At 63.3% G+C, this 21679-nt stretch overlaps 1 protein-coding gene across 3 annotated transcripts in view; it reads right to left on the bottom strand.

Annotated features, from left to right (window-relative positions):
* Positions 1-1475: 1475 nt before the first annotated feature.
* MEF2D (myocyte enhancer factor 2D) overlaps positions 1476-21679 on the bottom strand; it is a 29796-nt gene continuing 9592 nt past the window's right edge. Inside the window, exons 2-12 of one of the 3 annotated variants that reach the window (XM_047839821.1) lie at positions 14870-14944; positions 14112-14315; positions 12881-13018; positions 11758-11968; positions 11523-11579; positions 9840-10030; positions 9394-9414; positions 8212-8341; positions 4648-4885; positions 3969-4275; positions 1476-3693 (exon numbers count right to left, since the gene is read on the bottom strand). In XM_047839821.1, the coding sequence (XP_047695777.1) occupies positions 3682-3693; positions 3969-4275; positions 4648-4885; positions 8212-8341; positions 9394-9414; positions 9840-10030; positions 11523-11579; positions 11758-11968; positions 12881-13018; positions 14112-14315; positions 14870-14923 (1563 nt within the window). In that variant the 5' untranslated portion in view covers positions 14924-14944 and the 3' untranslated portion in view covers positions 1476-3681. Of the gene's footprint in view, positions 3694-3968; positions 4276-4647; positions 4886-8211; positions 8342-9393; positions 9415-9839; positions 10031-11522; positions 11580-11757; positions 11969-12880; positions 13019-14111; positions 14316-14869; positions 15062-21679 lie in introns of all 3 variants that reach the window. The other 2 variants (XM_047839819.1, XM_047839822.1) reach the window with 2 other exon arrangements.

The following is a 21679-nucleotide window of genomic DNA, read 5'->3' as shown; positions in this document are numbered from 1 at the left end:
TGCCGGCCGCACCAAAGAAACCAGAACCCAAGCCCGAGTATCAGAAACGTGTATTCTTTTTCTTTTAATAGTAAACCTCTTTACAACAAATATAGTGAAAGAGTTTTCAAACAAAACTCATAAGAATCCCGAGGACTTTGTCTTCTTATTGTGTAGAATACTAAGAAAGCATCACCATACAGCACGAAAAGAAATATTGAAAACAAATCAACAGTCACACACTTGGACGCGCCCTGCCCGGGACCCAGGAGCGGGCCCAGGAGTGTGGGTGATTGTCGGGTTCCGGGGGCGGGGGGGCGCCTCCATGTCTCCCCTCCCTCTCCCCCCTTCCCTCTGGGATCTGAATGGGGAAGACAAAGAGAATCCAGATTCTCCACAGAACATTCCAGCCCCCTGCCCCCACACAAACCCCAAGCCTTCCACCACCGCTCAGGGGGTGGAGAGAGGCAGCGGAGGAGAGAACCGGAGTTCCCAGGCTGCAGGCCTCTCTCTTCCATGAAAGCCTAAACTCACCCCCACCCCTCCCCGGGAGATTCCAAAGAAGTCAGTTAAAAATATATAGATATAGATATTTCTAGATACACTTTTACATCATTTCTGTCTCTCCAAACAAATAAATAATCATCAAGAGAAGGTGCTTTACTTCCTTCCTGTCCAAGGTGGGGAGGGCTGGGTCAGGGTCAGGGGTCGGTCTCGCCGTGCCGAGTGCATTGCTGGGCGGGAGGGAAAATGGTGTGCTCCAACGGCATGGGAGGCTCCTCTTGCCCACTGTCCCCGCGAGCTTGGGAAAGCTGGGGAGGGAGGGGCAGTGGGGGACTCCAGTGATTACATTGGCAAATGCCCAGTTCTCAGGAGGAAGGAGTGGGTGGAGGCAAATTTGGCTTGTGAGAGGAAGAAATGAGGTCCTCACGTGAGGTCCGGGTTCCCAGGGACCCATTCATCTGGCCAGCCAGGAGCCCCTACCCCCAAGAGAAAGCCCGGGGTACCGCATCACAGAAATGTCACATAGTCATTCACGGACCAGCCCCCGCCCCCAAGGGGAGAGAAGAAAGACAGACACACATCCACACGGGGGAACCGGAAGCCAGGTTTGCCATCACAAGGCAGACGGCAAAACTGGTGAATATTGCACCGCGAGCCTCAGGGGCTCCCGTCCCCGCCCCGTGTCCGGTGGTGGCCAAGCCCGGCTTCCAAAGGTGGGCAGACTGGCGGCACAAACAGCCTGAGGAGGGACGGCCAGGCACCCGAGGTTTACTGAGCGCCGATCATTCACCCATTCGGCATCTATTGAGCACTACCTATGGCAGACACGTGGCAGGGCTCTGGGAATGCATGCACAAGGCTACACCCTGAACTGTCTTTCCAGGCCCTGATCAAGTCTCGTCGACTCTTCAAAGTCCCTCTAGGAACCTGCAGGAAGACCGGACGCGCTGTGTGCCCAGCCAGCAGGTGGGGGTTAAACTCTGAGTAAGGAAGAAATCACTGCCCGGGCGAGGAAAATGCTTCCAGAAGGAAGGGGAACATGAGTGTCACCCTGAAGGCAGGGCCGGGGTGGGGGAAGAGTGTACAGCCGGAAAGAGAGCTGTGTGTATGCAAAGGGCCGGGGGCCAGGGGGGCGCCTGTGCGTGGAGCCCAGGAGAGGTAGGGCCGTAAGGACAAGCAAATGGGGCGACTGTCGGACCCCGCCCCCCCAACTGCAGTGCAAGCCTGTCAGAACTCAGGGTAGAACAGGGCCGGGAATGGGCATCGGGGTGGAGGGGCACGTGTGGCACACAGCCATCTGTCTCCCCCCTCTCCCCTCCCCTCCCAGGCACGTGCACCCACAGAGATGCCCTCATAGCTCAATCCACACAAATATCCGTGTATATGCCCAGACAGGCTCAGAGACACACAAAGGTACGCCCATGCACACACAAATACCAGATGCCCTGGTGAACACGCTCAGGTGCTCGTGTGGTCACACACACCCCTCGACCTGGTTCCTTCCCTGCGTCGGGTGTCAGAATACTGCAGGCGGCTGGGTCACAGAGGCAGGCACAGTTTCCTGCCACAGACCGGGCCTTGTCTAGCCTACTTTTCCCGCTGGGCTGGGATGAAACCCCCAGGGAGCGCTGCACCCCCAGGGCAGAGGAGCGAGGCTTCTGTGAGGGATGGGGGCGCCCCCCCACCCCAGTCCGCCTGCACACACTACCTCAGGCCAGGCCCCTTAGATGGGGGGGGGGGGTGGGAGAAGGTGGATCGCAGGCTGGGGGCCTGCCCCCTCCGCTTTGATCTGTGATCCAGCCTGAGGTCTCAGGACCCCGTGCTGAGGCTGCCCCCCACTGGGGCGGCAGCAGGGAGGGGTGGGCTGGGGGGGAGGGGGGCACGAACAACAGCAGAAGAATCCCATCTGTACAGTACGGGCCGTTTGAGTCATTATTATTACAATATACTTTGACAAAAATAGAATCTCATTTCATATCAATACAACAACAACAGAAAAAAACAGTTTCCTGGACTGTTACACTGCTAACGTTTTCCAAAGGTTGCTATTTACAATTACAGTAGCCAAGAGGGAAGGCGGGATGCGGCCTGGGGGTGGGGGGACAGGAGGTAGCAGACCAGGAGGACGCCCGGAGCGGGGGTGGCAGGGGCCCGGAGGGGGCCGGGGAGGGAGGGCCCAGGCGGGAAGGAGGGAGGCGGGCCTTCTTCGGACCTCCTCCCCCATCTCCCTTCTCCCACCCTCTCGCCACCCCGGCGTCCCTCCTACGGGGGTGTGGGGACGTGTCCGTGCGAGGAAGAGCGAGCCCCACTCACACCTGCCGCTGGACGCGAGGGTTCCGACCCTGCTGAGCAGCCTCACTGCAGCTTCCCTCCCCTCCCTGCGCTCTGGGGCCGCTTCCTGGGGCTGGTGTCAGCTGAGGGATGGGGCTATTGCACTGTGTGTCTTAGAGAAACCGCTAGGGAAGGAAGGGGGCCCCGATTCGCCCCTCACCCCAGCTCTCTGCCCCCAGCCTCAGATTCCCAGGCGGCCTTCCCAGCCCACAAGCTCGGCCGGCGCTCCCACACCTGGGGGTGCAGCTCGCTCGAGAATCAGTGAGAGTGTGTCCTGTGGGGGGGGGGGGGGCATGAGGGGGCTGGGCTTGGATACTCCGCCCCACGTGCCTGTGGCCGCAGGAACAGCCCAGAAGCAGAGACCCCTTCCAGAACCTCTGCCTCACCTCCCCGCCGAAACACAAACCCATCCGTCCAGCCGACTTTGGGGTTCAGTCTATTGTAAGGGGGTTTGCTGTTTGGTAGTTTTTTTGGTTATCTCCCTCTCTCTGGGGGACGGGGCGGGAGGGCTCGGCACCTGTCCTGTCCCAAAGGCCTATCGGGCTCCCCACCCCCTCCTGCAGCATATGTGAACAACGTGCAAAGTGTCCCCCCCCTTCCCGCAAAAACAGCACCCCTCGCCAGTAAAATGGTGGGGGTGCAGAAAGAGGGGACGGGAGCATCCCCTCTCCAAAGCGAGAATCCAAATTAAAAAAAATATAATAATAATAATAATAATATAATAATTATACACAAATGTAACCGTCAACAGGACACGGGGCACAAAAGGAAGTGGGGTCGAGCGGGAGGAGCCCGGGGCGGGGAGGGGTGGGCGGTGAGATTGTCAACTCTTCATCAGGGAGGCTGAGAGGAGGGGGGTGGGAATCGTCACTTTAATGTCTGCGAAGAGAGGAGATGGAGAAGGGGTGTGAGGGCCCAGGCTGTGGGGGTCTGCGCCCCCCACTCCCCTCTCCCTGCAGGGCCAGGACACTGGAGGCAGCCGGCGGACACGGGTGCGGGCCTGGTGCTGGAGGGACAGACGGACGGGCCCGCGGGGGTGGGCAGAGGTGGCGATGCTGCCCCACGAGGGCGACGCAGGGGCGGGGGGGGGGGGGCGGGGAGGGGGCCCCGGGGTGCAGCGGACACTGGCGGGCAGGAGGGTGATGCTACAGTACCCAGGTGTCGAGCCGCATCCTCTTTACGGCGGAGCCGTCGGCCTCGGGCTCGGGGGCCGGGCGCAGCAGGCCCAGCGTGGGCCCGAAGTCCCCCCGGCCGTCGTCCCGGTCCCCGGTCTCGTAGGAGCCACCGGCGGGGCTGCTGAGGCCGTCGCCAGGCTCGGGGCGGGTGGCCGGGAACACAGCTGGAGGGGGCGGCGCAGGGCTGCGCTCACGGCTGGGGGACACCGGCTCTGACTTGATGCTGATGTGCGGGTGGGTGGTGACCGTGAGGGCGGCCCCCACGTGGGGCAGGGGGCTGCCCGGGCTGGGCACCGGGGGGGCAGAAGCAGAGGAGGTGCGCAACACAGGGTGATGGGGCGGCAAGGGAGGGAGAAGGAGGAGGTGGGGGTGTGGAGGGATGAGCGGACAGAGAGGAGACAAGAGAAGAGGGGCCACGGGAGGGAAAGAAGGAAGAAGCCACATTAGTTCTTTCTGGCTGGTGTCAGCCACGGCCCCTTGGTACTCTGGGCTGGCAGGGGAGGGGCTCCGGCTGGGTCTCCGGGGCCGCTCGGCGTTCAGTGTTCTATGCTGTCCGCCGGTGACAGGGCCCTTCGAAGGGGCCCCAGCTCCCCCAGAGGACCCCGTCTTCCCGCCCTCGGCTCTGTCCCCAACCCTCCCACGGAGCCCCGGGACTCACATCAGGCTGCTGAGAGACACGGGGACCAGGTGGGGCTGCGCCTGGGGTGGCTGCTGGGGCTGCTGGGGCTGCTGGGGCGGCTGGGGCGGCTGCGGCTGCTGCGGCGGCTGGGGCGGCTGCGGCTGGGGCGGCTGGGGCTGCTGCGGCTGCGGCCAGGCGGTGACGCTGCTGAGCGACAGCCCCCCTGGCGAGCTGAAGGCTGGGAGGGAGGAGAGCTCTGCGCTGGTCAGCTGGTAATCTGCAGGGGTGGAGGAGAAGGGGACAGGTCAGCGGGCCCACCCCCGTGCGGCGTCCGTCACCGTGCCGGGCGCCGGCACCCACAGCTGAAGCGAATCGTAACCACCACCAGGGGCTGGGTTTTTAAAACGGCCTTGAAGTCGTTTCTTTGTAACCACCCGTAAGTATCGCTTTCAGAATGTCGACTGGAAAAGAGGAGGAAGAAGTCAGGAAGGCCCCACCTCTTCCACTGCCAGGACTTCCGGGGCCTTTCCCAGACAGAGGGGTGTCACGGGGACACCCGGGGAATGGCGTTCTGGGGCAGACCACCGTCGCCGTCCTTCCACCGGCGGCCTCAAGACCGCCCACACCAGTCAGGGAGAGGAGGGCGGCGAGGCTCCACTCGCCTGCCCTGATGGGCCCCCGCGGAACAGGGGGGCGGGGAGGGGAGCCTGCCCTCAGCATAGCCGGCCAAGCCTCCCCCCCGCTTCTCACTTTCTAAATTCCTGCCTTCTGAAGAAGCTGTGGAATCTCCATCAGAGACTAAACCAACGCGAGGGGGTTCACGATTTACACGCACTGATGTATTTCACGCTGCAGCCTGTTTGGGGTGGTTTAGTAGCGTCCCCCTCGGAGCCCAAGGTGACAACGGCAGTGGCAGTGGGCACGGGCGCACCCCGCGTGCTGTCGCCACCACACCACCATGCTCTTCCTCGAGGAGTCGCATGCTGTGGCCCCAGCTCCGCACAGGGAAGACACCACCGGGCACAGAGCAAGGGGAAGGGCCAGAGCGACGTGGTCAGACGTCCCGGTGGCCTCCACGGAGGTCCGTGAGCAGGGACAAGCGCCTTGCTCCCTGTTTATGGACCAGACACACGAGAGCCAAACGCACCGCACAGCGGTTGTGAGGACCGAGCTCTCACACGTGGGACGCACACAACAGACTCTGGCACTCAGGAAATATTCCAGAATCCACAAACGAGGCAACTGCAGCCTCTCATTTGGGGAGCCTCTATGAGAAGCGTGGGCTTCTCACAGAGAAAGCCAACGGCTGAGCTGAGGCAAGACCCCAGGGCTTCCGATTACCCGTAAATCCCCCCTAGGGATGTCCGCTCCACACTTGCCTCTGATCTTCTAACATCAGCCAGCAGCTTCGAGACGCCTGCTTAAAAACCAGAGCCAGGGCAGGAGGAGCCCCTAGGACCAACTCCTTGCCACACTCATCTTACAAAAAGGAAGCCCAGCCTAGAGAGGCGCACTGCGTCGTCGCCCGCCGCCCTGGGCAGGAGGAACACGGCCCACAGGCCCACTCGATCTGCTCCCGGAGCAAACAGAGCCAGACCTCCGCAGCCAGGGTCAACAAGGGGCCAGGCCTGTCCCTTACCCAGGACATTACCGGAGCCAGATCAACCTCAGCCGGAACTTGAACGGGGGCCAAGGACTATGAACGGGGAATAACTAAACAGCGGTGTGTTTGCCGGGGTTTTGTTTAGATACCTAGGGTCACCTGAAAACACGTGTTTAAACCGAGGCCTGCTCACCTATTCCTGCAGCAAGAGAACCGGGGCCCCTGGTCTCTGGGACAACGTGAGGAAGCCCACACTTCCCGGCGGGGCCGCAGGGCCAGGCTCAGGGTCACAATCTGCCCTCACACCAGACTGACAAACGGAGTCTAAAGTCTGGCCCTGCTGGGTGGGCGCCTGTCCCTGGTTCATGGACACCCACTAAGCTCCCCTCCTGCTTGAGGAGACCTGCAAGGGCCACAGAAGGCGGCAGGAAGGCACCACCACGTGTTTCGGGAGCCCCCCAGACAACAGCTCCTGGAGAGTGGCCTGCACTGCCCTCCGCCAAACGCCCTGCCAGCCCCCAGGGAGCCTGAGAGACCCCTTGCGGGCCCACGACTCTTCCAGATGAGGAGACTAGGGCCCAGGAGGACGGCCGCCTGAGGCTGCCCCAGGACAGCGTAACCGGGCAGTGGGTCCACGTACATGAACACACACAGGGACAGGGGACTCATCAGACACCTGGGTGATAAGATCTGGACACAGACACACGCCAGGGTCTGGCCCCTCAACATGAGGTCTCTTACCTGCCCCAAGGGGCATCCCTATGGACGCTGCTGGGTTCTAGATTTTTGCCCAGGGGGAAGAGATAGGCTCTCGTATTTGGTTTTGTTTTTTTTTTACTTTTGAGCAATCTCTACACCCAACGTGGGGCTCGAACTCACAACCCTGAGATGGAGAGTTGTACGTTCTGCCAACGGAGCCAGCCGGTCACCTCGATTCTGTATTTGTACAGGCGTCATGGTGTGATTCTGGAACCAGGGTGTGGGGTGGCTGGAGAAGCGTAGGGGTCTTTTGGTCTAGTTTGATCTGATCACAAAACAGCCCTAACGCAAGCTGTTCCCGAGCGAGGGAACCGGCAGTGGGGGGTGGGGGCTGCAGAGGTCTCTTCCCGGGAAACTGCTCTGAAAGGAGGTGACAAGGCACGTCCCCACTGAGAAGTCCTTCCTGATGCAACAACAGAGTGCAGGCCAGGATGGCTGAAAGTGTCACAGGCTGTTGCTGGGAGGGGACAGTGGGTGACACAGGCCAGGACAGCCCCGGGGACCCAGCACAGCCTGGGCACTGGGTGTCCTGATTTCTTCTACCCAGAGGCCTCTCCTGCGCCCCCCAAGCGGTTCTCCACCTTCACACCCCTCTCTGACCTTCCCTTTGTCAGGGCCCTCCTCTCCCCTCCCCATCACCCCCCACAGCAGAGCCACCTCCTGGGTGAGAGGCCATCTCCTCCCTCCTCCCCCTGCCCGAAGCCCCCAGCTGGCCTTCCCGAGAGGCTGGGCAAACCCTCCTGACAGGCCTCCCTCTCTCTGGCCTCCTCCACCTGTCCCTTCTCCAGGAAGCCTGCCCTGCCCCCCCAAGGGCAGCCTGAGTCATGTGCTCAGCTACACCCCCCCCCCCCCCCCCCCCCCCGACGCTGGCCTGGCCCCTCCTCAGACAAGGAGTTTCCTCAAGGACAGGAACTCCTCTTCCATTAGGTCCTGTATTAAAACGAGGGATCCCCAGTTAGCAAATCTGAATTTCAGACAAAACAATGAATAGTTTTTTTAACATGAGTACGTCTTTGGGACATACTGTAGCAGAAAAAAGTCTTTGACACGTATTTATACTGCAAGATTACTCGCGGTTTTATCTGAAATTCAAATTTCAGGGGGCATCCTCTCTCTTTCTATTTGCTGAGTCTGGCACCCGCAGCCAGGTGGGGGCTCCCCGCTGGGGCTGGAGCACCCCCCTCCCCCCCTCCCCCCTCCGGGGAACAGTGCCCCAGGGCCAAGGGCACGCAGCCACTCACCTGTGTTGTAGGCAGTGGGCATGGAGGAGAAAGGGAGGCCCTGGCTGAGTAAACTCGGTGTTGCCACGGAAACCACCGGGGTGGTGAGCGAGTGGGTCGACTGGGAGGCCCCAAGGCGCTGGGCGTTGTTCTGCGGGAGAGAAGCGGGTGTCAACGGGTGGCGGGAGGGGGGCCCGCCTGGCGGGACGCCTCGGCGCGGACACGCACGCCGACGCCGTCACGGGGACGCCGGGGCCCGGCGAGGGGCGCATGCACGCGTGCAGGGAGGAAGGCGCGCCCGCATCTGCCAGGCGTGGCGTGTGCCTGCGTGTGAGCACACACGCGTGTGGCGCTGTCAGCTCCATCTGCCGCTGAGTCACTTGTTTATTCCAGCTCCACGCTGGGGCCGAAACTGCCGCCGTGTTGGCCGCCAAAGCCCGCCTGCCTTTTCCAGCCTCTCTGGCCTCCCGTCAGGGAGCTGGGGAGGGAGGAGCCCCCGCCCCGCTCCTGGCTCGGGGCCGGGATGGAAGCGTGAGCGCGCGTGCGCGGCTGCGAGCGCCTGGGAGCGCAGGTGAGGCGGGCTGCGAGCGGGACTGAGCTCGAGGAGGCCGAGAGGAGGCAGGGAGTTACCAAGGACACCCCTGGCCTGGCCCTGGGCCGCAGCTGCCTCTGGGAAAGTGCTGCCACGGTCTGGCTGGCACCCCTCCCAAGGAGGTCCCTGTCCTGGGTTCCAAGAGTGCTCAGTGGGACTTGAGTCAGAGGGCAAGTATGGTCCAGCCCCGCCAATGCAGGCGTCCTGGGGCACATCCAGACGGGCCCTCCAGGGCCAGGGGCCGGCCCACCCCCTTGCGCGTGTGCGTGCGCGCGCGCGCGCGCACACACACACACACACACACACACACACACATACACACACACACACACACAGGGTTAAGGGGTGTCTGTGTGAACGCATCACAAAAAGACGTCCACGTCCACACAGGTACAAACACATGCATGTCTAACCCTGCCCCCTGCCCCATTCACCTCTATACCCCGCTTGGCACTGAGCACAGCTCCTGGCAAACAACCGAGTAAACGAACAACACACACGACACACGCAGGCGGGAGGCAGGGGGCACACGCACACTCCATGCTGGGGCACGAGCCACGGGTGGACGCGGAGTTCAAAGCCACAGCACACACCTCACAGCCTCAACTTACCAGATCTAAATGGTCCTCAGTCTGGCAGCGGAAATAAAACCAAGGGGCTGGTTCAGTCTCTGACCTCTGCACCCCACCCCCAGACCCCTGTCCCCACGGCCACCCCATCTACCTCTTCACACAGGAGCGGGACGGCTCTCCAGCCTCGGACTCCAGAAAACGCTATATCCCAGCGACCACCAGGTACGAAACCTTCACAATCCAGTCATGCTTCCACGGGGATGTCAAATCCCTCCCTTCCTTCTCTCCCACCTCCTGTCCCTTCTTACTGCCCTTGTGGGTGGCACTTGCACATTCCAACCTCTTGCAGGGCCCTCGGAGAGAAAGCTCAGGAGAAGTCCCGCCTCTAGCCTCTACAGTCTCTCTCCGGAGGTCCCGCCTGCTGGCTAGCCTCAGGCTCTTCCCCCTTCCCCAGCCCCTACCCCTCGGTGCAGACACCCACTCACCAGGTGATGCATCAAGCCCTTTCCTCCCTGGGAAGTGATGACCCTCAGGTCGGGCTTGCGGCTGGGGGCTCCGAGCTGGGCGCTGTGGGCGGGCGGGGGCGGAGACTTGGCAGGGATGCCCTTGTTTAGACTGTTGCCGTTGGCCACAGGGAGGAGGCCGGGGGAAGCCCGGGCACTGACGTAGCCATTCCCTGAGAGAAAGAGACGGGGGTAAAAGGAGAGATGCGGACCCAGCCCTCAGCCCTGCTAACTCCCCCCGCACCAGGACTCCACGCTCAGGCTGCCGGTGGGTGCCGAGCTCTCGGTTTTCCCCTAAAACCGCCCTGACTCCGGCATCGCCGGGCTCGTTCCTCTGCCTCTAAGTGATGTGCGATGGAGCTCGCGGTCGGAGCCCTAAGGCCCTAAGGCCGGTAGGAAGGAGCGGCCACGCCCTGCGGCCAGCCCTTCCCACCTTCCCTCCGCTTGGTCTCATTGGTCTCAGAAGGGAAGTCCTGCCAATCCCCCCACCTGCCCCGACTGGCTCACGGTGGCCCCAGCTGGAGAAGGGGCGGGCAGCCCGGAGCTGCCCTCAGTGAGGATCCCGGCCCCCGAGGCAAATCGAGGCAAGACGGCGGCGCCTCTGGCCAGGAGACGGTGCGGCGACTTGGGTGAGTGCGTGACAACACGCCCGCGGCTCTGGGGCACACGAGCCATCACTGGCGGCGGTGGCGTCACTGGTAATGGGGAACGGACGACACAGCCACCACCACAATTACGGTGGCAACAACAGGCATAATAACTACCTCTTCCGTCTGCCCCACGCTCGACACCGCACGGGACTTTCACGTGCACATGATCTCATTTAATCCTCACGCCCGCCGTGCGAGGCAGACCGGACGTGGCCCATCAGCCCTATTCACGAAAGACCAGACTCGAGGCCTGGTTGCCAGAGGTGTGAGGACTGGCCCGGGGCAGCACGGCCGGGCGGAGGCCAAGCCAGGGCTCGCACCCGCACCCCACACGCTGGGCCTGGGCGCCTGCAAGGACCACCGGGAGTGCCCGGGAGTCTGCAGCTGCTTCTCTGGCCCTCTCCTCGAGAGGAAAAGGAAGTCGCCATCCCCGCCTCTGACCCCAACACACAATCACTGCCACCAAGGTGTTTATGTGGTGCCTGGGGCTCAGCTGGAGGATCCTAAGGCCCAGAGAAGTGGCGATGACCACAGTCAGACATGTCACCTTGCTCTGTCCCCTGAGAGCACACTGTTCCCCTGGAAGTGTGGGGGCTGCCTTCATCCCAATTCCCGGATCACTCTGGGAATGGCAAGAATGTCAGGGTGACGTCAATGGTGACATTCGAAGTCACAATCACCAGTCGGACAACAGCACAGGGCGGGAGAGGCTGTCGGCTGCCGGGGGTCTGGGTGGGAGTCCATCGGCAGCACCATACGCTCCAGATCCCACCCAGGTGCCCCCACTCAACTGAAAGGACTTGGATCTTCTCATCCAACTAGAAATGTTGGTTCATTCCCCCACTTTGCCCAGAACGCCCTGGGCCTACGTCTCTGATGATCGTCCACACCAGTCACTGCTACGGACAAAAGAGACCCATCCAACTCAGGCCCCGGCATCTTCCTCTCATCTAACGGGGGTCCCTCTTGGTCCCGGGGCCCGCGAGGCCGCGAGCAGGCAGGCAGCTGCACTCACCGACAGGGCTGGGGCAGGCTCCGTTAGCACTGGTGAGGTCTCCCCCCAGCATGGCCCCTGGGGGACAAGCAGAACCGTGATGAGTCGGCAGGACGCCCCCTTCCACGGTATGTCCCGAGGGACCCCGCGGCGGGAGGAGCCACACAAACGGCAGAATGCTGCACTGGCTGCAGGGAAATACCCAGTGCTGAAGACGGAATCCCGAGGTCCCCGGCACGGCTCGGTCCCACCTCACCTGCACTGGCCGGCCGCTGGGGCAGGCCCGGAGACACGCTGTTCCTCTGCAGCGCTGGCTGCTGGGGGGACAGGAGCCGGGGGTCCGTGAGGGATGACGTCACCAGGGAGGGGGTGACCAAAGAGCCGCTGGGATTGCTGAACTGCAGTGAGCTCTGGTTGGACACGGGCACCGTGACGGGCATAGCAAAGTTGGGGGCCGGCACGGCTGACTAGACACAAAACGGAGAGGCAGGGTCAGGCCAGGTGACCCCTTGCCCCGACCCACTCTGCCTGAGGGGGGCAGGCAAGGCTTCCTCTTGTCTCTGGGCTGTGTGTCCGAGGGCCAGCAGCTCGACCTCTCTGCCCTGGGCCCTCTCAGAGGAAGTACGCGGGCGGGGTGCCGTGGGGTGGAGCCACGCTCACCACAGACAGGCCCAGGGACGCCCCGAGGCCCCCAGAGGAGGTGGTTAGTCCTCAGCCAGGCGGGACACACAGGGAGCAGGTTAGAGGCCCTGAGTACAGCCCCGAACGCACCCGCACAGCTGGGAAGGGCCCGCTACCACCGGCCAGGCCACCACGTCCCTTGTCGTCTCCCGGCACCCCACTCGCCGCCCTCCCTACTTGGAGGGGGTGTCGGCGCTGGCCCGACAGGGTCCCTGCCCTCCGGCGCCGTGGACAAGGAGCGCGGTCCCTACTTCCTGTCGGCTGAAGCCCTCACGTCATCTACACACGCCTCGCCGGGGAGAGGGACGCTCCAGGCCTCTCCCGCTTGTGCTGCGTCCGACACGACGCGCGTCTCGGCAAGGGTCACGGGGTTTTCACAAGCAAGGTCAGCGGCTGCTCGGGGGCGACCGGCGCCCCCCACGGCGCAGGGCGGGCGTCCGTCGGGGGCAGCCGAGGGCCGGCGCGAAGCCACACCATGCAGCACGGGCAGGCGTTCCTCCACGCGACTACTCACGGCCAGTCTATAACTCTGCATCATTTTATCAAACTCCTCGTCTATCTTTTTATACTTCTCCTCCGTCTGGGGGGTCAGGGCAAACACCTCGTCCACCTCAGGGCTCTCACATTCCCTGTGTTTCTTGTGCAGCGCCTGGGGGGGGGCCGGAGGGGCCGACAGGGAGACAGTGAGTGGGGCTCACCCCGTAGCGCCGGAAGAGCCCGTCCAGCTCCTCGCTGGCGCGTCGGTACTTGTCCTCCAGCAGGGGGCTCTGCTCCAGCGAGTCCTCCCCGTCGGGCTCCGGGCTGTCACAGCCGTTGAAGCCCTTCTTCCTCAGGGTCTGCAAGCGCACCACTGTGTCAGCTGGGGGGAGGGGGGGTAGCCAACCCCACCCCGGGGTGGGGGGTGTGAACGCGTGCTGGGGGGGGGGCCCTACCCCAGAATGCGGCATGCACTTGGCACAGACCCCTCCCTCCAGGGTGGCAGGTGGGGAGGGGCCCTAAGGAAGCGCCACGGGGGGGGGGGGGGGGGACGGCAGCCAGGGCTGGTGGTGCCCCGCGTGGCCCCTGGGCTCTGGGAGAGAAGCAGAGAGGGAGACGGAGGCAGAGGAAGGAGGGGGAGAAAGGCCAGGAGGAAAGCAGCGTCTCTTGAGCCCCTACGATGCGACGCCCGAGTGCCGTCCTTGCCCAGAGGCCGGGGGCTCCTCGCACATGCCCACACGAGGTCGGGGCACGCCCGGTAGGCCTGGAGTAGACCCCAGGGCTGCCGCCTTCCTGTCAGAACATCTTCACAGATGTGGTTTGTCTTTAAAGTCAATAGCGAGTGTAAATGTTCCATCCTAGACCAAACCTGTTTTCTCGAACAGAAAACTAAGGCAATTTCCTCCCCATCTCGGAATTAAAGTCCCTCTCGGGGAAGGCAAGCCCGTGGCTTCCGGGCACCTCTTCACTGGCAGTTCTGTGCCCTGGGAGGGCACCTGAGCGTGGCAGGCTCCGAGGCCCTGGGAGGCTGACCCACCCAAGGCCGTGTGGCCGGTCAGGGCCACAGCTGGATCCCAGAGCCCGTGTCCTTGGACGGCTCGCAACACTGGCTCTTTGTGAAACGGAAAATTGCGCCACAGGGACCCACAGAGGGGCCGCGGCGGAGCAGGGGAGACAGAAACAAGGAGGGAGACAAAGGCAGAAGAGTGGGAAGCAGGAGCAGCCCAAAAGACGGAGCAGGAGAGAGCGAGCGAGCGAGCCCGAGAAGCCAGAGCAGAGCCCAACGAGTTGAGCGTGAACTCGGAGAGGCCGAGCGGGCGGCCCCCACCGGACCTCGCCATCCCGGTCCCGCCCGCCTCCCCCGTTCCGGGCTCGAGCGAGCGCGAGAGAGGACGCGGGTCCCACGGGCGAGGGGCCGCCAGGGGCGGGGCAGGCGCGCGCGCTCGGGCCCACCTCGATGATGTCGGCGTTGGTGCGGCTCTCGTGCGGCTCGTTGTACTCCGTGTACTTGAGCAGCACCTTGTCCATGTCGGTGCTGGCATACTGGAACAGCTTGTTGGAGTGGTTGAAGATGATGAGCGCGATCTCGCAGTCACAGAGCACGCTCAGCTCGTACGCCTTCTTCATCAGCCCGAACTTGCGCTTGGTGAACGTCACCTGCGGGTGGCGGGGAGGGGGGTGGCCAGGTCTGGCTCAGTCAAAGCCCGCCCAGGAGCCCCTGGCCCCGGGGAAGAAACAGGCCAGCGCCTCTCTGCCAACACAGGGCCGAGACGGAGAGCCGAAGGGAGGGGGTGTGGACGCACAGAACGCCACACCTCTGTGCTGGGGGCTATAAGGAGGTCAGGGAAGGAGAACAGAGAGCTTCCCAGCTCCTCCCCTGGAGTAGGAGGAGGGGAACAATTCCTCTTGGGGAAAGGGGGGTGTGCCCAGGGATGGCCTGAAGCTCGGGTATGGCTCCTGGGTGGGCAGTGGGGGGCACAGGTCCACGTGCTTGCAGCAACAGAGGAGCCTCAGAGTTCTGAGACACAGGGTTCCAAGAGCTGCGGGAGGTGGGGGCTCCTCTCCTCCCAACTCAGTCCTTCCCCTTCCATGATAGCCTCCAGAGGCCCCCTCCTCCAGGAAGCCCTCTTGGACTGGAGGGAAGGAGTGGAGGCAGAGGCCAGCTCCCTGCCCTCCTCACCCCACTCTACGTGGCTCCAAGACCTCCTCACCTGTCGGTTCCGCTCATCAGTGATTCGCTGGATCTGAATCTTTTTCCTCCCCATCTTCTCCGGGGATCCTCAGTGCTAGGGAGGGGAGGGGATCGCTGGGTGGCGGGTCTCGGCACGCCTTACACTGTGCTCATGAACGGCCTGGGACCAGGGCTCAGTTCATGGTCTGCAGGACACCTTCTGCACAGCCTCCTGGGAGAGGAGGGCCAGGAGACGGCTGTCAGCCCGGCGAGTGCCAGCACACAGGCGCGCAGGCCAGGCTCACAGCACCCCCGGGGGAGGCTGGGCAGCGCCCAGCCCCATCCTCAGAATGAGGAAATGGTGATGTCCTGAGGGGACGACGGCTTGCCGCAGCCAGGTACCAGCTGGAACTCGCACCCAGGACCCAGGCTCCGCTCCAGGCTCTGTCCACACCAGCCCTGCCGCGCTCCGGTTCGAGATCACTCAGAGCCGGTATCCAGGGCTCTGGGTCTTGGAGGACGCCCTGCACCCCTTCCTCTCCCCAGACCCTGCCCAGAATAGAGACATCGGGGTTCGCCGGCTGCCCCTCTGGCCTAGAACGGCACTTGCAGTCCTGGAGCCCGGTGGGCAGAGGGCACCTACTGAGGCCGTGAGCGGCTACCACGGTGCACCTGCCGAGACGGCAGGGCTCTGGGGCCCCCGGTCCGGAACACAGCAGAGCTGGGCTAGAGCGCTGGTCCTCGCACCAGCCTCACGGAACCCCGGAGCCTGGAGTCCCCGACGGGGCTGGGGCGGCTGGGAGGGCTGTCTCCCCTCCGCCAGGGGTTGCTCCACACCCATCGCCACTACTCGGTGGGCCTCGGCCTACAAGTTTCGTTAGAAGAAAGGGTTCTGCTGCTTAAAATGAGTCAATACGTGACCACCGCCCCCCAATCTAGAGCAGAGGTCTGCAAACTTTTTCTGTAAACGGACAGATAACAACTACTTCAGGCCTCACAGGCCACATGGCTCTGTTGTAACTACTTGACCGCCATTGTGGCGGGAAAGCAGCAGCAGACGACACATAAACAAATAAGCGTGGCTGAGCTCCAGCAAAACCAGATTTATAACAACAGGCACGGGTCAGATAGGGCCCAGAGATCACAGTGTGCCGAGTCCTGCTCTGGAGGAGCGGGCCACGTCTAGAACCCAGGTTCACAGCCGCGGGTGTGCATGGAGGAGGCCGGGGCAGGCACCGGGAAGAGGGCGCCCCATCTCACACACCCATAAACCAGTCATGGCCCACGGGTGAGGAGTCCCAGTTCCACAGCCAGGACGGAGGACGGGACACGGAGCCCTTCCAGAACGGGAGGGGGCGCGGGGATGGAAACCCAGCCTGACCCAGAAAAGGTACGCGCTCTCAGGTGTGGGAGAGGCTGGTGCCCTAACAGGCTGGGTGAGCCCTTGGGGCCTGGAAGGGCCCTGGGTGGGGTGGAGGCAGCTGACGACCCCTGGACCCCTTCAGCTCTGTGATTCCAGGAGAACTGGGGGCGGAGCAAGCGGGCAGTGAGCACAAGGCCCGTGCGTCCTGAGGCCACTCTGATTAGGTCTTAGGAATCCAGGCCTCCCCTCCAGAGATTCCCCCCCATAGAGCCCCAGGCAGAGACCCCACTGCAGAGTCCAGGGAGGTGGGTTCTCAATTCCCCCCCGGCCTGGGCAGAGGTGATAGACATGCCTGTTACTTAGGAACCCCCTCCCCAACCCCCATTTCCAATGGCTGCTGAGTTTTCCTGGAGCCTTGCCAGCCCCTCTCAACCGTGGCCCCCAAGGTGCCAGAGCAGAAACCAAAGTTCACCCTTGCCGGCATCTCGGCCACGGAGGGCAGGGAAGGAGGGGGTCGGAGGACTTGGGAGGAGCCAGGGATGCCTCTTCCCATCCTTCTCCAGCCCAGCCTCAAAGAGCGTTTCTGCTCTGTCCTGAGACCTTCGGGAAACAGCTAGAGGGCTCCCGCCCCCCCTCTCGCCCCAGAGAAGGATCCCAGAACCTCTTCCTCTCTTCCTTGCCCTCAAGGTGCTCCCCGGGCCCTGGGCCTCCTACTGCCCCCCTTCTTGCCCCCCTTGGACAACACCCACACGGCCCAGGGGGCCCAACAGACACCCCATTCTTCGCCTCTGATGCCCGTCTCAGCCAAAGCCCCACCTCAAAGGCCCCTGCCCCAGGGTTACGGCTAGGCCGCTTCCCCGTGCGACCCCAAGGCTGTGTCTTCCGGAGCCGGCGACCCGAGCTTGGCAGGAGGGTGGGGAGGGAACGCGGAGGACAAGGGGGCGAAGACGACGGCTTTTTCAACTAGATTCTGGGGCCTGGCCATGAAAACCCCAATCTAGACTGGTTAATGCTGTCACTGCTGCCCTTGTGGCTCAGAGCACCCACCTTCCCTCCAGCACCCCTGTTCCCGTCTCCCTCTCACCCCCTTTTGTGCGTAAGCAGGTTCTCGCGGAGACGCGGCCTCCATCAGCTTATGGCCAATTCTGCCTCCTCCTCCAAGTGGAGAGAGAACCCTGTGTTTGCTCCCACGACCCCCTGCAGCCTGACCTTGTTCCTGTGGTCCTCGGGGCGCCCTGTTCCTTCCCTTCTAGCGCTCGTCACGACCGTCCGTTAGTCCAAGTCTGCGCTTCCGTTTCATGCCTGGCTCCCAAGTTGCTGGGGCTTCGTGAGGGCAGGACCCACATCTGTCCTTTCCACTACTCCACCCCTGGAAGGGGCAGCTCAGGAAATGTCTGCTGAAAGGGCAGATTCTGTCACTGCTGTGACCCTGTGAGAAGTGCTCCTCGTGGTCTAACTTCGGTCAGTCCTATTGCGGGACCAGCTCCTTTCCCTCTGTCCTCCGTGGGGGCAGAACCCTTCTTCCCCCAACCGCCCCGAACTCGTACGTTTGGATACCGTCTACCCTCCAACCACGCCGGCCTCTCCAGGCCTCAACTCTCCCGGCCCTCCGGCTGGTGCAGAGGGTGAGACTCTGAAGTCTTCTAAGAAGCAGCCCTGAGCACATGGATGGGGTTGCTTAGGCAACTGTCGCCTGGCAACCAGCTCCCTGGCTGATCTCCTACACCACCCCCCCACCCCCGCTTCATGCTGGGGGAGCTGGGATGTGAGAGGGATCAGGGCTGAGAAGACAGGGAAGCCAGAGACCCCCTGAGCGTCCTCCGGCAGAGGGGAGTCAGGGATGAACAGACCAGGCTCCATCCATCCCCGGTCTCTGCCAAGGTACCCCAAGCACCTCTATAACCAACCGCCCATGTCCCCAGGGCCCCGTGCCCACTGCCGCCCCTACCTCTGTGCCAACAACACCTGCCAGAGCACGAGATGCCCCTGAATCGGCAGTCCTTCCTCCTATCCAACCAGGAGCCCTCCTACAGAGCAGGCTGTCTGTAATAATGTCTTTCCCCTTCCATCCTTTCTATCCCTTCTATGCTGCCGCAGTCTGAAAGCCCTGGGGCGAGGGGAGGAACTGGGCACACACTTTGGAAGAAGGGCGCTGGGGCCTGGGTGGGCACAAAGGACCCTATACAGACCCTTCCCGAGGTACGGAGGCCCATCCTGTCCCGCTTCCCTCCTACTCAATTAGGAAGAGCCTAATGAACACCTGGACCTCCTTAATGAGCCCTCTGCCTGATTACCTCACCAACTGCCAGGAGCCAGAGGCCTGGGCATCTGTTCTCCAGATGTGTACCTTTTCTCCCTGGCCCGGCCTGCCCCCATTCCTCTTCTCCTCTCTGGCCTTCTCCTCTACGAAGCCCTCCCAGACCTGGCTCTTGGCTGTTTCTCCTGGAGCCCAGAGCTTGAGGGGGCTTAGCAAGACGCCAAGAGGACAAGGGGTTGGCCAGGATGGCTTTCCGGCTCCAGTGGCCCCAGGGCCCGCCTGACCTCAGGCCACAGCTAGGACTCCTCAGGCTGGCAGCATCTGGGTCACCAAAAGCAGCCCTTGGAAGGCTCCGGCCGCTGCGGCTTCTGCTTCTCCCACTCGAGGCAGTGCTGGCAGGACCGAGCTGGGCAGGGTGGGCCTCCTGGGGGTGGGGAGCGAGGACAGAAAGAGCAGAGGGGGAGGATGGCAGCTGGGCTGAGCCCTGGGGAGGCAGGCACAGACCCACCTTCTTTGGGGAAGGGTGGCTGCAGAGAAGCCTTAGCAAATGGAGAACAGAGAGGGACGCAGGGCAGGAGCTCATCTGACAACACCCCAGACAAGAAGGAGGGGCTAAGGGAACCAGAGATGGTGGGAAATCCAGAAGGACCCCACAGACAGACATTCGTCCAGGCCCAAGCCCAAGGCGGGATCCAGACCCAATGGGAAGCCAGAGGGTTGTATCCACATGCAAACGAGGTGCAAACAATATGCAAAACGCACCCCAAAGGGGGTCTCAGTCTGGAAGGGGCAAGGGAGAAAAAACAGGCCCCTGCCTCCCCCAATTTAACACCTCTTGGTACCTGAGCAATGTTCAAGCCATTCTCGGGTTTCAGAATGATGCTATCTCAGTTCCTGTGTGAGGGTGGCCTGGGGCCAGTGGGGAGAGTTGGGGGGAGCGGTCAGGGCAGCCGTGGCAGGGCTGGCCTTCCTGGGGAGCCCAGAAGTACCTTCCAGCAGCCAGCCTCCAGCCCCTCTCCTGCCTCCTCGCGTCCCCCATAGCCTCCCGCCCACATCTGCCTGCCCTTGGCCCCTATCTGCCTGCCTCCAGAGCTGCCGTACCGGTGCAGGTCAAAATGGAGCAGAGGCCCAGAGAGGCTGAGCGAGCGGCCTCCCATCACAGAGCACTGGGCTTCGCACGGCAAGGAAGGCAGCTCTCATTAGGCGGGCCCTCCAACCCTTCCTCCCAGGCTGCTCCAGGCTGCAGGCTGTGGACTGGAAGGGAAGGCAGGAGGCGCTGGAGACAGCTGTCATCCCTCCTCCCGCCCCTTCCCCGTGGCTGGGCTGCAGGGCATGAAATAAGCAGCAGGCGCTGGGGGAGGGGGTGACAATCCAATCCACCTGTCACCCCCACAGTCAGGCGGCCTCAAGCAGCCTGCTCACTAACGAGGGAGGAGGCGTGGGTGAGGCAGACACAGAGGGGGGTGGGAGAAGGGGACAGACACACAGATGCGAAAAAAGAGGCAGAGAGGCCAAGAGGAAGGCCAAGTGTGGGGCAGAGGCAGCAGGCAGCGACAGGCCAGAGGGCCAGAGGGCCAGAGGACAGAGGGCGAGGCTGGAGCCCAGAGTCAGAGAAGCGGGCAGACAACAGAAGCAGGCTCAACAGCGCCCCGGAGCGGGGCTGGGTGCGTGGGCACAAGGGGATGGGCCGCCAGGCCTGCCCTCCGAATACTTGCAGTCCAGCCAAGAGACGGGCCCGGGAAGGGCAGGTCCCACCCAGGGCAAGGGCAGGGCGAGGCAAGCAGGCCCTAGGGGCCTGGACTGGGCCCAGACCCCGCTGGGATGGGGCATCTGGGCTCCTGAGGGCGGGCAGGCCCCCACGGCGGGCAGAGGTGAACACGAGGCCCAGGAGCCCTGTGGGTCCCCCTGGGGACCATCTCTGTTCCCACCCCAACCTGGAGCTTACAGCCCTCCTGGCCACCCTCTTGGCCCTGCAGCCCTCTTCCCCCCAAGCAGGGACATGTGGAAGTACCCTCTGGAAGGTATGGTGGGCAGGTGAGCCCAGTGACGGCCCCAAACAGCGAGAGGGTGCGGGGGCTCGGGGCCCCTGGAGGACACACAGGGAGCCTTCCTCCGCAAACTCCGAAGTTGCCAGCAGCGGGGGGCAGTGCCCAGTTCTCACGCCCCCAGCCGGCTCCCCTCACCGCTCCCCTGCTCCTCTCTGGTGTCCCTCTTCGGTCCCGCCCCTCCCCCAGCCAGGGCAGCCTCTTCGTCCAACCCAGGGCTCCAGCGTCTGCTTTCAAAGGCACAGGCGATGCCCGTCCAGTCCCTAGCCTCCTCCCCTCAAAGTTCTGTTTGGCAGGCTCGATTCCCAAACCCCCGGTTCCCACCATCTTCCCCTCCCTCGGGATCTCCCCTCCCCCAGCCCGGCAGCCTCAGGGTTGGGCAGGGGCTATTTTTAGCCTGGGCACTGAGCTAATTTTAACTCACCGACAGGGACCTGGGGGCGGGCTGGCAAGCTGGGGGGAGGGGGAGCAGCGGTCTGGGGAAAGCTGGACCCCGGGCACGGGTGGTCTCGGGTCCTAGGCGCCCCAGGAGGGCAAGCGGAGGCAGGCTCTGCAGCCCGGGCTGAAGGGACAGGAATGGACTCGCCAGAGGAGCACCGACCGGAGTGGCCGCTCCCCGGGCGCCCTCCCCGCGGCTTCCGCTGGACACCTCTCCCGCGCCCCACCCCAGGCTTTCCCGCTGGGCAAATCTCCCGGGATGGGGTCATCCTGTTCTCTGCCCAGGAGATGCCTCTCCAGTGAGGGTCCGTCTCCCGAGCCTCCTCCGCTGCTCCCCCCAGCCTGTCCTTCCTGTAGTCTAGCTCCCATCCTTCCTGCGGCAGCTGTCGGTGTCCAGCTCCCACACAGGCAGCGGCCAGCCCACCCCCCAGGCTCCAGCACCGCCCACCGCAGCTCTGGCCTTCCCCTGGAGGCCTCTGGGCTGGCTCCGAGGACCCGGTTCCTCACCAGTTTCTGGAGCCACCCAGTCTGATCTCAGGAAGAAGCTGGGGGTCACAGGAGACTGAATCTTAGCAGAACAGGGGTGGGTGCGGTTGGGCAATCAACAGCCCAGGGAGGCATGGGGTCTCTGGACACAGGGATTCTGGATGCCTGGGTTCTAGTCCCTGCTCTGACCCTAAATCGCAGCGTGACCTTGAAGAAGTCACTGCCCCCTCCAGGCTTTACACCGCTGGCCAGTACAATGGG

Source organism: Prionailurus viverrinus, chromosome F1 (assembly GCF_022837055.1).
Source record: "Prionailurus viverrinus isolate Anna chromosome F1, UM_Priviv_1.0, whole genome shotgun sequence".
Lineage (NCBI taxonomy): Eukaryota > Metazoa > Chordata > Mammalia > Carnivora > Felidae > Prionailurus > Prionailurus viverrinus.
Note: the sequence above shows the minus strand (reverse complement) of the source record. Positions and strands in the feature narration are given on the sequence as shown.